The sequence below is a fragment of the Poecilia mexicana genome, unplaced genomic scaffold (assembly GCF_051168715.1).
Source record: "Poecilia mexicana isolate PSO_F unplaced genomic scaffold, ASM5116871v1 scaffold_22, whole genome shotgun sequence".
Lineage (NCBI taxonomy): Eukaryota > Metazoa > Chordata > Actinopteri > Cyprinodontiformes > Poeciliidae > Poecilia > Poecilia mexicana.
Window position 1 is genome coordinate 2,889,351 of NW_028263391.1, and position 16,907 is coordinate 2,906,257.

Genomic DNA, 16,907 nt, shown 5'->3' on the forward strand with positions numbered 1-16,907 from the left:
TATGGAAGAATTGATGACGTCACCAGGCTTAAGTAGTTCAGCACTGGGCCAGCTTATTGGTACGGAGAACTGATTCAACTTCTCTGTTCAGTCTTCAGACAGGCAGCAGAAGGAGGTGGAGTCAGGAGCAGAGGTGTGAAACCAGAACACTGCAGGGGGAGAAAGTTAGGTACCTGTCTAAATTTAGCCCTGGCCTCCTTTTCCTTCATTCTTCCGTGTGCAACCAGGTAGTCGAACACCTCACCTGCAAACACAGACGGGGAAGTCAGAAAGCGCCTGATGGCGACTAGGGAAAGGTCGGGACTCCAAGTGGGAGAGATACGTGCTGAAACCGAGCGAATCACGACTTCTAAAGCTCAGCAGATAAAAATAACATTCTCATGCAGCTGGCGCGCTACGCCCCCCATGTGCATGGTTTGAGGGCATTTCTTGAGCACACTGACGTGCTCTAACTCCAAACTGAGCCCCTCCTGGAGGCACAAAGCTGCTGCTGCAGAGTTCCAGGAGCAGAAGCTTCCCCGGTTAGCACGTCTACACACCGCTAGACCGGCGCACGGCTACAGCCGGTTGTGTTCTGAATCAGGCTGGCTGGGAAATAATAATAAAAAAAGAAAAAAAAGACAAAACCAGCAAGAAGCCTTCCTCTGTGCATCCTGAAGACATGAATGAAGCCCCACTCCTCACCCAGAGATCACCTGAAGAGGCCAACACAGTGTGTGTGTGTGTGTGTGTGTTTGGACGTGAACGCTTAATCATCTGTGAGCTCAGACTCAGGAGCCAATGAGAGAGAGAGAGATGGATAGAGTGGGCTGACACCCAAAAAACAGGCCAGCTGAGCTCTGAACACGGGAAAACATTCAAGGGCAAAAAAGTTAGCAAGTTAGCTAAGAAAAAAAACTAAAGTGTAACACTCCGACAGAACTGGGACTGGAGTTTGAGCTGAACAGAAATCTGAAACTGTGATTTTCAGGGGGTAATTTAAGGTGCAAAGTAAATATCAACTAAATGCTAGTGTGTCATTTGAACGTACAGGTTTTGTTGCTACAAGCTAAACCAGTTTATTGAACCATTTATATGTGTGGTTATTAATATTGCAGTGGTAGACTATAATTTTCTAGCATCTCAAATATATGCTCTGCATATTGATAATATATCTAATCTTCCATATGAGCCCATCAAAAATGCTGATGATGCTGATTGTGGGATGGTTGTGTGAAGCTGACTTGGTTTATTTCAACTTCTTCTAGAAATGTTGCTGGATCAGTACAAGAAGTTAATAAAATTGGAAGATGTTTAAATTCACATATTATCTGGTAAGAATTAAAGACAAAATTTCAATCTGTGAAGCTCAGAAATCTTGTATTTTCTAGAAAATTTCTCAGATTAATATAAGCTCTGAGATTTTTGGTATAAATGTGTTCCTTTTTTCTCTTACCTTATTTTTACATTTAACATTGTATAAATCTGATTTTTTTCCCCCTTTTTGTGTGAGCACTGCAGCTTTCCTTTTAGACTACAGAATGTGACCTGTTGGAGCAAAGCAGCAGCAGCAATAGATGATTTTTAGTGAGGAGAGAAAAAACACAAACAGCTGAGCAGTTTTCTTTTGGGGTGCACCGATGGCAGTTTTCTGGATTATTGCCGATTTTGGCAAAACCGATTTTCATTTTGCCTGAAAAGTTGATTTTTAGATCTTTGTGGAGACGGATAACATCAGTTTCCCTTAAAGGTATCAGCAAAACACAGATCTCAGAAAATTAAGGAAATCGGGACCAATTTATCGGCTGACTGATGTATCAATGCACTCCTGCTTCTCATCTGTTTTGCTTAGAAAAACCTTTGCTTTGCCATTGGGCGTAAAACTCATGTTCATGTTATCCTCCATCCATCTGAGAAAATATTGGTGGAATATGGCGGACCGAGCGGAGCTATGAGGGGTTTTTATGTAACAACGTGAGATGAAATCATTTCAGCTCACCTCCACTGGCGTACTCCATCACTAGGTAGAGGGTCCTCTCCGTCTCAATCACCTCAAACAGCTTGACTGCAGAAAGAAAGGACAGACAGAGGGAAAGCCATGAATTCAATTATATTGAAAAAAACCAGGAGGGGAGAAAAGAAACTAATTCATGGACACGAACAAGAGCCACCTGGAATAAAAATGGACCTGTGTGTGTGTGTGTGTGTGTGAGGGGGTAATGTAAGCATTGCATGATGAAGCAAATCAAACCTCAATAAGTACTGCACAACAAAATGGAGTGCATTTTTTTTTTTGTTTCTGGTTGCCGATACCAGCTGAGACTCATCCTGCTACATGTGGAAAAGGTGGGAGAGTAAACAGAGATGAAGAGAAGAATCTCTCTTATTATTCTAGTCACGTTTCCTGCAGAGGAAATTATGGGGCGAGCAGAAAGGAAATGAAAAATGAATCATCGTCAAATCTTGTTAAATGTTAAAAACTGTGACTAAGCCACACAATGCAGCAGGTTAAGTGATTTGTCAAAAACAAAGGGGGGAAAATGCAGATGCTTAATATCAAGTTAAATATTTTATATTGGAAGAACAAAAAAGAAACTGATGTATTTTGGAAGCAAGATATAAAACTAATCCAACAAATGTTTAATAAAAAAGAAAACATTCCTATTAGGTTATAAAAAATAATGTGCTGTATTTGTTATAATTCTTTAACCTTTTTAATGTCCCATGTACATAAAATACATCTATAAAGGCTTATTACTTAAAGGGGAAGTATTGGTGTTTTCCAGGTAAAAAGTGCCATTTTATATCACAGTCAAGTAATTATATTAATTTCAGATGTTAGAAAAATGCTGTATATATCAAATATGATGTAGAAGAAATGTTACTTTGTAACTTGATGCCTTGAAATTGGGTCTCTGTCTCTTTAAAAACCTCTGCTCTGTCTGAAGCTCTGCATTCAGGAAGTCATCACAACATGGCTCCTCTATTAGTCCTTTAACGTTTTTACCAGCGTTGATCTGAGAAGTAGCTCCTATAATGAGCTCAGCAGCTCCACCAGCTGTTTGCTAATTGCTGCTGGCTAGTCTGAAGGAGCTGAGTGGGGAAAGGCTGCTCTGTGAGGTCAAAAAAATAACAAAACATGATGTAAGAGGTCAAAAAAGGGGATTTTACATAATACTGCCCCTTTAAACTAAAACCTTAGCAGAATCCTTCATCTTTTATTTGCCATCATCAACCTCATTTCTTTGACTAGGACTAGACTGCTAGAACCAGCAGTTTTGGTTCTCAGCAGTGATTGGTCAGCTGAGCCTTTGGAAAGTGAGGCGAGAGGCTGAAACAAAGATCAACTTAAGAGTGGTGTCGTTTTTCCAGGAATATCTTATGATATTCCTTTTATTTAAAGTTTAATTAAATGTCTGACAATGTGTGCGTTAGAAAAAACAAAGTTACCAGATCTTAATTTGAGGAATGATCTTAACTTTTAAAATCATATTTTTAGCTTTCCACATGTGGACACAAGCGTCTCACATCCTAAACCCTTTCAGTGGGATGTTGCAGTCTCTCTGTGTAGAACGCGTCAAAGATCCACTCACCAATATTGGGATGATTTAAGATCTTCATTATTCTGACTTCTCTGAAAAGCTGTAAAGGACAGACAAACAGAGTTAGATTAAAAACTTTCATGTTTTTGCCAAGTCTACCAAAATGAGGCTGAAACACAGTAAAACACCAAATCTATCATTTGTACCATTTATAACCCCAATTTCATTATAATCCATGAAATTTTATTGTATGGTTTCTACAATGATTGAAGTTTATTATTAATATTATTATTCATGTGGAAATTTTATTCATTATGTAGAAATTTCATTGATTCCCTGCAAAAAAAAGAAAAAACAAAACAAACAAAAAAACTTGTGATAAAATATTACGCCAGGGTAAACAGATCGATGAAGCACAATGTATTTTATTCTCTCTAAACCCCAAATAAACCACAACCAAATTTTTTTTGTTGTTTTTCCAGATAAAACTGCTCAATTTGTTTTTAAAAGTTCCAAAAACCCTTAATTTATTAATTTATTTCTCCCTTCTTGGTTGATATAATTTCAAAAAGCTGCTGAGCTGGGAGGGTCAACCAGTCAGACCAGGAACAATTTCACAAAATTCAGAGGAGTGAGGAGAGCAGCTGCAGCCAAAACCGCTTCACCATTTGGCTGCACATCCAGAGCAGCACAGAGAGGAATGCATTATTAACCAGCTGTTCACTACACCATGCTCGTCCATCCCATAAAGAGCTCAAAAGGATTCAATCTTTCATGAGGTGGGGGGGGGGGCGCTATGACGTGGTCAGGCGTGCTGATGAAACTGGAACACAAGAACAAACCATCACTTCCTTTATGCAACTGAGCAAAATGACACAACAGAAGTTCTGCTGCATCATCACCAGAGAGGGGAATATTACCAAAACAACATTTTTATGAGAGTTTTCAAATATTGTCATTTGTGTTGTTTCTTTTAAGTGATTTGAAATTGATTTTATTAGCATAATTTGGTCCAGTCATAAACACTTGACTGTATGATTCAGAGTCTGTATTGTAAAAATACATCACTGGATTTTTTTAGTGAGTGTTTTTATGAAATAGTATAGCTAAAAAAAATATCAGCTTTACCACAATAATTGTCATAGTGACTCTGAATACTAGCAAAACATATCAAACAAATTTTGTTTAGTGAAAAACTTAGATGACTACATTGTTTTAATTCCTACATCAGGTCACCAACAGGCCTCAGTGGGAGGGATGGGGGGAACGGATGGACAGATTCAAAATGTTTTTATTTTAGTCATTTTATTTAAAAAGTGGAACTTGTCTATTTACTGCCAAGGCTGAACAATCGGATCAATCGATTACTGAAATAATAGACTAATTTAGTAATCAATTAGTCATTAACTGGAGTACAGGGAGTCTAGAGTAATTAAGCCTAAACTGTACAAAAATATACACATTTTGTAATTAAGATGAAAAACTTTCCAGGTGTGTGAATATCTTCTACTCTTCAAGTCTGAGTTTTAGCTTCACCTGGTTCAAAGTATGAAGGAAAAAAAAGTCGTAGTAAGCACATTTTGCTATTGGATTATGAAGTGGTTATTCAAAAACTAGTCAACAGATTTGTCAAATATTAATTTTCCTACTTTAACAATGCAAATAATTTCTTTGTTGTGTATTTTTAATATTATGCTAAATAAGCTTCAGAAAAATCTGAAGAATGTGCCAATTTTTTAATCCAGTTAATCAACAGAATAATTGATCACTAAACTCGTCAGCTCCAGCCATGTTCATTGTGTTGTCATGTTTCAGTTCATTTTAAAATTCTAGTTAAAACCCGAAATTTAGCTCTGAAAATTACAAGAAAATAAACATATAGGAAAAAAAACTTGGATTTTCAAAGACGTTTTGCAATAGCCTACAATATCACGACGAAGAGAAATGTGTCAAAAATCCATTTTTCATTAAGTTATAATTAATCACTTCTATTTACTACATGGGGAGAAAGAAAACCCACATTGCTAACACACGGAGCAGTTCAGACGGGTTGGGATTCTTTTCATTAGCATCCATAAAAATAACCATTTCCCAGTTTTTGTTTTTTTCCCTGTTTGTTGGACATATGCCAACACGGTGTGCTACTGAGTTTGGAGTGAACGACATTTAAAGACAAAAAACTGAATGCATGAAGAGGCTCGCCCTGGCCCAGCAGTATAAATAAAGACACCGCAGCAGGCAGAGTGTGTGAGCAACAGGCAGAGGAGTGTGGACAGATTCAGGCTGGTAGATGTACTGGGACACTTTCTGCCCAGAACCGTACACTGCTCTGCCTAAAAGGCTAACAGATGGTGATAAACAGCAGGGGCCGTTTTCAAATTCAGCGAGGCTTCGAACATCGGGTCGCCTTGAGTGCGCGCGCGCACACACACACACACACACACACACACACACACACACACACGTTTGATCCACATTTCTTTTGGGAAATAAAGCAACCTTTGATTCTAGATGTGATCACTTCACAGCGACCCCCATCAGACTGATTCATATCAGTAAGACACCAGAGTGTGTTTGGAGTCCAGTTCGACCGACAGATCAATGAGACCTGAAGCTTTAAAACGGTCAGACACAGAGATGCTGACTGGGAGTTTTTCAGGCCTGGAGGCTTCTGACCAGCAAAACGACGAGCTTATCATTTCATCAAAGGTGATGTGAAAGTGAGCAGTCAGGACAAATCTTCATGTTACAGGGTGATGCAGCTCGGCGAGTCAGACTGAACTCTGGTAAAACGAGTCAAACAGCTTTCCATGCCAAATAAAACAGTACAGAATGTCACCAAGTTTATCATCTAGACTCTGGTTTCAAGAATATTCAGCACCACTGAGTTACATGTGATCATTTAGGAAATATCACCTGTTCAATAGCTTGTCTATTGAAAGGTTAAAACTAATTTACCCGCCTGTTGTGAATGTTGCTCAAGTCCAGTTAACCATCTAAATAAAAAGGGCAAAGAAAGTCAACTAGAAGATTTGATCAGTTCTGTGTAGGCTAGTTCCACTCAAACTCTAAGTTAACAGCATTTAACCACGTTACTCTGAACTGCAGTAGAAGCTTTTTCTTTTTTGTGCAGTCATGTTCAAACAGCCAACAGCAGCCATCCCATCTTTTACTGCGCCAGAGTTTTACAGGTAAAAACCTGCAGGTTCGTTCTGCTGGCACCGAGCGGTGTGAAAGTAGAGATCAATTAGCTCATGCCGAATGTGTCTGGAAATATCGCTTCAACCTCAGACACAGTGGAGATTCAGTCTGAAATACTGAATCTGTGCTGATTCTATTAATGCAGGTGATTAATTCTATCACATAAATAAAGCAAATTTTACAGGTCAAAATAAACAGGAATGGGGAATCTGTTCTTTGGTTGTTTTAGAATATGGGCAGTAGGCTGTAATGATAAAACATTTTACTAGATGATAAATTGTCCCAGAAATTATTGCGATAAACAATAATATTGTTGTTCTGAGACCATTTTCAAGTAATCGCAAAATAATGCAAAACATATATTCTCAAAGATTAATAAATGTTCATTAGAATTTAAAGTTTAACAGTGGAACTGGAAGACGTCTTACATATCCAAAATAAACACACACAAAAAATAAAATGAATCATGAAGTCTTTGTAAACAAAACTATCCTTCAAAAAAAGGCCTAGATGAAACCAAAGCACCGTTCTGAAGACTTATTAAACAGTTTTTGGTAGAGATGAGAGAAAAACCAAAAATCATGCAACTGAAAATCATTGAGCTCGCTTTAATTTATCATCTAATTAATAGATTTATTGTTTATTGCGACAGGCCTAATCGGCAGGTTTCAGCAAGACGAATTCAAGACTTTTTAGACCTTTTTAATAGCATGAATGAAATTTAAAGTAGAAAAAAAAAAACCTATAAATAAATGGTTGGGGAAAAGAACAGAGGAATGAAATAAGGTAACCACATTATAAACTAGGTCAAGGACAAAAACGTGCCACTGCAACAATGCGCGGCATGCTCTGACTACATCTGTTTTGTCACCAAGATCAGGCGCCTTCAGGGGAAGTAACACACAGCTCGAAGCTAAAAATCACAGACGCTGTTAGCTTTCACAAGCTAGAAGTCCAAAAGGAGGAACCGAGTCTACACGTTCCCACTTCCTGTATCCACTACAACTGATCCGGGATGTATAAACAAGTCTGAGTGGGCTAAACATTAGATCACTTCCTGGGTTTTATTTTTATTTGTGTGCTTTTGGAAACATCCGTTCCATCCAGTTACAGGCTGAGAGATGAGTCACAAACAACAAATTACAGCCTGTGGAGTTTTAACCAAGACGAAGATGTGCGTTTGCTGTTTACTGCAGCAAAGCCACGTTGTTTATCTCAGCTAGGACTCTGAACAGGTTCTGTTCAGCTCAGCTCGTCACTGGGATCCTTCAGCTCTCATCTGGACAAACAAATCAGCCTGAAGGAACAAATCCTTAAATTAACAGATGAGGACACTTCAATATGTAATCGCTGGGTCTGCGTCCAGCCAGAACATTTCAGCACAAGAAATCTGAAAAGTCTGAACAAGCCATCCTCCTGGTGTGGAAAGTTCTGACGTAAAACAGGGAATCAAAACAGATTGGTTTACTCATGCACCAAATTGTTCCACAAAAAAAAGAAAAAAAAAAAAAAAAAGTTGTGATGCACCGATATTAATACTGCTGTTATGACCAATAATATATACATTTCCCTACACTTTCGACATTGTTTGAAAGAGACCACATCATCTACATTGCTTTTCTGATTTTGTTAAATATCTTCATAAGTCAGGGCTGGACGACATGGCTGAAAAACATATCATCATTTAAGAATTTCTCAACAGTCGATATCATAAAATATCGAATAGTTTTTTGTTTTAAATATGTGAAATATTACCAAACTAGTGATGTGACCTTTCCTGTGTTATTGTTTTGTCCACAGTTTTCTCTCAGTCATTGTTTATTTTTAAGCAGCTATGAGGCACTGTGACGAAACCTGAAACTGCTGCTGCGCAAGTTACTCAACAAGTTGTTGCTAGGTAACCAAAGCATGAGTAAGTTAATCAATGCAACCAACTTTTATTAGCTCGCCGTGAGAGGCTGAGGAGATTAGCTCTTCCCTCTGCCTACATCCCCCATAATGCTCTACTCAGTGGGCTTAAATCTAATTGAGTTCTAGATGAAGAGGAGGCTGGATTTATTTGCACACCACACTTTTCAGATTTTTTATTTTTTTTTCATATGTAGGTTTTTCAAAAATGGAATCAATGTATCAATTTCATTTTAATGTTATGCGCCAATTCTACTGTTTGTCAGACCTGAAAACATTGATGGGGTTCTGAGTGCATATGCAGGGCTCAGTAAGTCCCCAGTTCTCTTCACGTCAGAAAACCAAAAGACACGTTGACTTAAATGAGCCTCAAACGTTAAACCTCCCACACAGGTTGAAACAGGGAGTCACTGAAGATTAATTAACTCTTTGTTATTCCTTACATAGGGGAGCTTTTACTTTGAGAACCTCAAATAACCAAGGCATGGTTTTCTTAAATTACTAAGCTCTGCATTTCCTTTTAATCCAACACACTGGATGAAATGATCCGAGTTCAAACATATTACCCAAGCAAAGCAGTTATGAAAAACTAAATCTTCCAACAAAAAACATTTTTAACCTCCACCTTCTTTTTTTCTTCCTAAAGAATAAAATAAAAAATGTTCATCCATGTCAAAAGCAGCAGCAAAGATTTACATTCCACATTCAGTGGGCTCACTGTTGTGCTAATATTGGCTAATGTTGGCTTACGTCAGAAGATACTGGGGCATCACAGACGTTAATGGGTCAACATGCTAACTTTAGCTTGGGAAATTCATTTCGAACAACAACGACTGCCTTCGGCTGAAGTTATATAATCCTGATTTAAAGCAGCTGGTTAACTAAAAATAAAATAAACTTCTTAATGGCAGTACCTGATGTCTGATTAAACAATGCAGAATGAAGATAAAAACGGTCTTTTTTTTTTTTTGGATGAAAATTTGTTGTTGTGATTTAATAATAAAAAAGTGTGCATGCTAACAGACTTAGCTTTAAGCCTCCTCTGTTTATCTTTCATCAAGACTTAAGAGCTGAACTCCCACCTTGACCTTTGACAGCGATCCCATCCAGAGCTTTGGAGAGTTCAGATGTGTCAACTCAACAATGCATAACAATTAAACTACTGAACAGACATCTTTAGGCTCTAAAGACAAAAACACCCTCCTGTCTGCCATCGGCCTCTCAACCATTTGCACTGTTACATAAAAGTCTAATTCAGGTTGGCCATTTTTCTGGAGCGCTGGCCGACAATCCTGCATCATCCTGACCAAATGTTTAAAATCAGCTGGTACGCCACTTCTGGAAAGAAACTTTCCACAACAGATTAATAGAATTATTACCACAGACAGGACAGAGGAAGGGCAGCAAAGATCACAGTCTTCAGGCTGAGCAGAGATCTTTAAAAAGCCTCAATTCCTGATTCCAATTTTAGCAAATACTGATTTTTTTTTTGTCAAAAAAAAAAAAAAATACTAACTATAGTGAGGAAGACACTAAGCTGACAACAGTGAGGTGATCTTTTTTGACAGGAAATTTGTTTACAAATAATTCATTTTATTAGTGGTTTTGATTGGAAATACCATACCATCAGGTTTATCTTCTGTCGTTTTTGGTTGTTGTGTTTTATTTGGGATATTTAAAGTATCTTCCACTTCCAGTGTGAAGTGATCTGTGCAAAATTAAACAAAAATGCGTTGTTATGACATTGTCAATATATTACTTGAAAATGATCTCAGAACAACAATATTATAATTCATCGAAAATTTCTGGGGCAGTTTATCATCCAGTAAAATTTACTATCATGACTACCAGTGGATGGGATTGGCTCCACATGGAAGTGGTGCATCCGTAGCCAGAAACTTCCTTGAAAAAAATCTAGGGTAAAATTTACCCTTTATTTGTTAAATGAATAAAGGGATGACCAGCATTCCATATATTTAGTGCTTTATATCAGTGCATAATCTTTCTTTGTTCTTTGTTTGAAAAAATAAAATGTATTACTGATAGAACTAAAATATATCATAATATTTTAGGCCTTGCCGCCTGGCTGTACCCTAGTTCTGCTATGTTGCTTTTGTAGTCGTATTGCAGACCTCTGTCCATCGCCACCTTTCACAGTTATGGATTCTGAGGTCCAGACTGGAGAAGAATCTGAGATATTCCAGGTCAAAACTGTGACTTCATTGGGAATTCCAGTAAAATATTCCATCATTCAAGCACATGGAGTGGAATGTACCTTTAGTTTGGCAAATTAGCTCACTAACTGTTGTGTAGAAGAGTGTTTTAAAAGAATGCGTGAACGCTGATAAGACTTCTGTTAATGCCTGGCTGAACCAATCCGTGACTGGATTTCCTTCATCTCACCAAGAAAAAGAAAAGAGAAAACAGCCAGTTTGTCTATAAATGGAAACGTGACATGAACATGACTTCAAGTATTCAAACACTTTTTTTTGGATCAACGTGCCCTGCTTCCTTAAAATAAACATTAAAAGAAGTCAAATACTTTCTGGAACAGCATGAGGAGTAATCTGACAACCATGTTTTTTGTTTTTTCTTGGCGGTGACAAAGCAGGAACCTAAAAACAACAAGAACCGACACAAAGGCTTCACGCCTTGTGTTTCTGTGAACGGCGGCGTCATGACTCAGTGTCTTTGTGTCACAGCAGACGCCAAAGGGCCCGGGCCCCTGAGGTACAAAGGCAACAATCAATGGAGCTTTGGAAAAACTGATGGAAAACCACTGGCCAAGCACCGAGGGAGACCAGGGGCAGAGAGGAGAGCCGGGAGCGGGGCCGCCGCTCTCATCTGTGTGACGGTTTCAAAAGAATGAGTCGATGCTGCTCTCATTTCCCCGAAAACTTCAGGGCCGGGAGTCACAGAGGCATGATGGGACAAAACACTCGTCTGCCTTATTAGTGAGGACAACGCCCCCTCCCCCCTCCCCTCCACCCCCAACACCCACCCCATCAAAGACACAGGAAACGGAGCTCAAGTTGATGACCGCAGACTGATCATCTAAGAGCAGAAAACAAAGTTCCTGCAGATTTCTGGAATTCAAGTTTAAGACTTTAAGACCTTTTTTTAATTGCACCTTGAATTAAAGACCAAAAACAAAATGTATGGGTTGGTAACAGAAGTGAGCCAGTAGCCAAACCAAACCTCATAGCCTCATTTGCACTTACCCATGATACACAGAAAAGTTAGCAAGCAGTTTAATGTTAGCAGCTAGTTAGCGGCAGCCTCAAAATCCTCCAGTAACAGAAGAACATAAAGACATCTACACACGACTCAAACATTCGCCTGACAAAAATACCCCATGAGAAAAACTAATGAAATAATTATTTTTTTAGTTGGAGAAATTACAGATTACTTTCTTTTTTTAAGACCTTTTTAATCCCACCTTGAATTAAATTTAAGACCAAAAAAAAAAAATAAATGTAGGGATGTTTAGTGGATACTGCTGCCTTTTGTTAAGAATCAAAAACTCCCATAATGCCAAGGCTTTGGTGCACAGAATGCACCTACCCGTGAATGAATTAGTCAACTGGCAATAAATACTTCTTTTTATTTTTTTGCTGTAATCCAATTTTAATTTGCCTGGTCATTAATGGTACTAATAACATGCAACCACAAACAGACTTCTGTGTGAACAGTTTATAACCCCAAAGTGACCCACAGCTGCAGAAGAAGAACGCAGCGCTCCGTTTACAGACTGACCATTCAGACTCCAGACACTTTAAAAACATATCTGATTTAGTTCCACATATAAAACTAGCACAGTTTGGATATTTTTGGGGGTGAAAAGTTTGGAATTGTGGCCAGACTGCCCAGAAAAAATAAAATAAAATAATAATTTAAAAAATTACCACAGAGGTCACATTTGGGGGAACAAAACAACAACAAAACAAAGCAGGTTTGGGTCACATTTGCCTGCTGTGTGAATGTAATAAAACTGCAGTCCAAGTCTTTTGGGATTTGAATGTTGCACAAACTAATATTGCAATAATATATTTCTGATATGTTGTGCAGCCCTATCTGAGACTGTAACAAGGTTTCCCTTCTACCAGGACAACAACCCCAAAGAGTTATTTATGTGTTCCAACAGTCCAGTCAAAGTCCAGATGGAAAGCATCCTTTGTAAGCCTTGATAATTTACCTGAACTGACAGTCTCTATTCAGCCTGAATAAGCTGAAGGTATTTTGTAACAAAAAAATAAGAGACAACAATGTTCATCTCCAAATGTGTGAAGTTGGTACTGAATGGTGGTGGTCTAAATATAAATGCATGCCACACCTTTCAGGCTTTTGTTAAAGAAAATGAAGAAAGGTTTGATTTTCCTTCCACTTCACAGTGTGACTGTGTGGGCACGCGGCACAAAAACACACCAGAGCGCACTGAGGTTTGTGGTTGGAACAGGACAGAATGTGAAAAAAAGTTCAAGCAGTACAAAGACTTTTGCCAAGAGCTGCAACAAGCAAATGAAAACCAACCCAGCTACGACCACTGACCAGGAAGAAGACAATTACATTCATTCATCATGGAGGTTAAGACGATGGAGAAACTGGGAGGGGGGGGGGACTCTTCTATGTGTAGTGAGAATGATCAGATGTTTTTTAGATTCGAATCGAATGCAAAGGTCGTAATAACGCTGAGTCATCTCAACTTCACAGCCTGAAAAGCCACAAGGTTACAGTCACATCTCTTCTTCTGCAATCACCCAGCAGAAGCTGCTTGCTAGGTGCAATTTATACAGAAGAGACTGGAGAGAGCAAATTACCTTCTGAAGGCTGTTTGGGTTCAGCTGCGTCTTGTCTATTATCTTAATTGCCACCTGTGGAGACGGGAAAAAATGATAACTTAGCCAGAGGTGGGAAAGTGTGAAAAAAGATGGAGCCAACACCTGTGTAATTAAAAACAACACAGGAATTGAAGCTCTATAAACCAAAGTGACTGTGGTGCTGCCATTCACAGAGTTTAGAGGCCGTCTGAAAGCACAACGGAGTGGAACGTCAATCATTTCTGAAATCAGACGCTCAGCAGCAGCAGCAGCCTGGCTGGACAACAGATTCAGCGACCCAATTTCAATTCTTTATTTCACAAATTAGATCCTGTACAATTTAAATATATAATTATACAGTTAAAACTACAATAGTATGTGCATTTATAATTTATTTTTTTATATTTCAAACTTCATGTCTGTTTTTCCAATTTCTACATTTTGCTACAAGCCATCTTTACATTTCACATCAAAATAAAAACTACTTTCATTTTTAAATGTGAATTCTATTTTTATTTCTGAATTTTGCTAAATTCTTTTGTTGTTTTTGATTAGATTTCCTTACTTCTAATCTGATTTTAAATTACATTTCTATTTTACTTCATTTAACTACATTTCTCATCTCTACAGCTGCATCATAGAGGGGCGGTATCATAGTGTCATTTTACAGCACACTAAAGTAACTATTACCTTCAGTAGTTATAAAAATGCTGTATATAACTCAAATATAAGAAACTTGAGTGTAACTCAACGCCTTGAAATTGGGCCTCTGTCTCTTTAAGAAGCTCTTTCTGAATCTCCACCTTCAGAAACTCATCACAACATGGCTCCTCTATTAACATTTAGCAACATTTTTACCAGCGTTGCTCAGAGAAGTAGCTCCTATAATGAGCTCAGCAGGTCCACCAGGTAGTTGCTAATTGCTCCTGGCTAGTCTGAAGGAGCCAACTTTAGCGAACTTACTTTTCAAAGTAAAAGACAATGACCTCTGCAGCTTACCTCTCTGCCAGTGAGGATGTGCCGGGCAAGTTTAACTTTGGCAAAGTTGCCTTTGCCGATGGTCTTGAGCAGCCGGTAGTTGCCCACATGGGGTTGCTGCGACTCGTCCGAGCTGCGGGATCGCATGCCGGTCCGACCTGAGCGTGTGCTGAGCTCCTGGCGCCCGTTGCTGTGAGATGTGTGCTGTAGACAGAACAATAACGTTAGAGAACTACTGCAGTGCTTCAAGTACCAGTAAACTGTTGATTTAAAAAAATCAACTTTTCTAGTTGATCACAGATAACAAAAAGGCTGATCTGCTGATTCTTGTTCTGTCCGTTATCTTTTTTTTTTTTTTTTTGCCGGAAAGCCTGATTTAATCACTGTGGTTTAGATTGTAACTTAAATCAATCTAAACCACAGTGATTCAGTAAGTCACCTCTGTTTACACACACCAGGTGTGACTCGGGACTTAAACTCATGACATTCTCTTATTACTAGTAGAATTGCTTTCTTAGTCCAGAGTTGGGCCATTTTCAGCTTACTCAGCTACTAGGGAACTTCAAGATCTCACACATTTACAATCAGTGTTAACATTTCGTGCTAACCACATTATGTGGTGTGGAGGTTGTTACCAAGTGAAGAAGACTGAAGGAAGGAAGACGTGTTACTCAAGCAAACTAAAAGGAACATGTCAAGCCGTGTCTGTTTTACTCAGGCTGCAGGAGACAGCTTTCAGCAGATAACAGGAAGACTGAATGAAGTGCAGCTAACACGATCTGTCCTGTTCTTTCAAAGTTTCAACTTGTTATGGAACATGCTGAATATGAAACGTTGGCAGCCTGCTGGAGGGCCCAGAGAAATGCTAACAGCTGGCTTAGCACTGAAATGCTCAGAGACACAATGCTCATCACGCTAAATGCTAATACAGAATGCTAAAGACAACTTCAAACAGAAAAAGAAATTGTGATGTTAAATTTTAAATGAGTAAAATCTTGTTTTACACACACAGTCTAAACAATGAGTCACTGTTTAGTTTCATTCGGTTTGTGGTTCTTAAAGAAAACGAAAACAAAAAACAAATCGAGATTGGAAATAAACCACAAATCTGACTGGTGCTGCTCGAAATATCACTACATTAAGTCAGTCATTTCTTCAGTAATGAGCACAACCACAGAAATACGACAGTTATCTTTTCATCTAAACAGATTTTTGTTTTCGGTATCAGGGTCTGAGTCATCCTGAAGGCTCCACATCTCAGCCTCTTCACTGCAGAACGGACACCAGGAGCAGAACTTTACTACAGAATCCTTACAAACCACTCCAGCTTTTGACTGTCCTTGGACATGCTTCACAAAAAATAAAGCACTCAAAGGGTTCATCTAAATTAATGCTAGTGTTATAATATATGACCACACAAAGCCTTTTGAGTTAATAGAATGTGTGTGTTACACATGGAAGCTTCTCATCTTAGATCAAATGTACAGGTGCATCCATAAATCACACCAGTTTCCTTAATGTTTAGTGTCCAACGATCGTCACCCCACTGTTGCCAATTTAGCAACTTTATCAATATATTTAGCAACTTTTCAGAAAAAAATGAAAGAAAATTGGCATTGGTCAAGATTGGAAGGTCACGCTTTTTCTTTTTTTAATAAATTTTAAAAATAGTTAGAAATCAGTGACTGGCCAGAAAAGAGCAATTGGAGCACCACTAATAGAATGTGCTGTTTCTCATAAAACCGTTAAAACAGACACAGTTTGTTGGTTGTTGCCACCCTGCAGTCGCAGTTGACAGCATCTCTTCTTTAGTCGCAGACAGAACGGTCAGGATTGTTTTAATTGGCCACATCATGTTTGGATAAAGTTACTGAAATCATTTGGAGTTTAGGATAAATCCATAAGTTGGTTTATATCCACTTTTTATCAGCAGATTAAAAATAAATAAATAAGAATCAGAGTTCATTTAAAAATTTTTGCTCAAGATTCACAAATGGGGGAGGTTAAATGTTTACGTCACTTCTAAGACTGACACTGCTAAATGTTATGGAAAAGCACCAGAGGCACGTTTAGTTAAACCTCTCTTAACAGAAAGGCATGCGTGTCTGAACTAAAGCTAAAGGGTCAATCAATTAACCAGTCTGGGTAAACAAGCTGCTAGCGCACAACTTATGCTAAAGAACAACCAGAGCCAACACACCTCAGATAAAAACATTACATCACGGCTCTAATAATTAGTATTCTAACAATGCTGGTCATCATTGTTGGTTGTCTTCGTAGAATCTGACTGATGGCTGCTCTGGCATCAGTCTCGGTGTTTTTCTGTCCCACTTTGGTTAAAGCTGCGACAAAAACTTCTTTGGAAGTGGACAGAAAAAATGTAATCAGTCACACCATTTATGGAATGCAGTCAAGCTAAAAAATAAAAAGGAAATACAACGATGGTGGATAAGGCTTATTATGATGCAGCCTAAAATTAAGC

At 38.5% G+C, this 16,907-nt stretch overlaps 1 protein-coding gene across 9 annotated transcripts in view; it reads right to left on the reverse strand.

Moving 5' to 3' along the window:
* The window catches only part of mark3a (MAP/microtubule affinity-regulating kinase 3a), a 47,932-nt gene that overhangs the window by 25,188 nt on the left and 5,837 nt on the right, over positions 1 to 16,907 (reverse strand). For all 9 annotated transcript variants that reach the window (XM_088002434.1, XM_088002436.1, XM_088002431.1 and 6 more), the window contains exons 2-6: positions 14,447 to 14,629; positions 13,448 to 13,501; positions 3,573 to 3,621; positions 1,979 to 2,044; positions 174 to 244 (exon numbers count right to left, since the gene is read on the reverse strand). In XM_088002434.1, the coding sequence (XP_087858560.1) occupies positions 174 to 244; positions 1,979 to 2,044; positions 3,573 to 3,621; positions 13,448 to 13,501; positions 14,447 to 14,629 (423 nt within the window). The remainder of the gene's footprint in view (positions 1 to 173; positions 245 to 1,978; positions 2,045 to 3,572; positions 3,622 to 13,447; positions 13,502 to 14,446; positions 14,630 to 16,907) is intronic.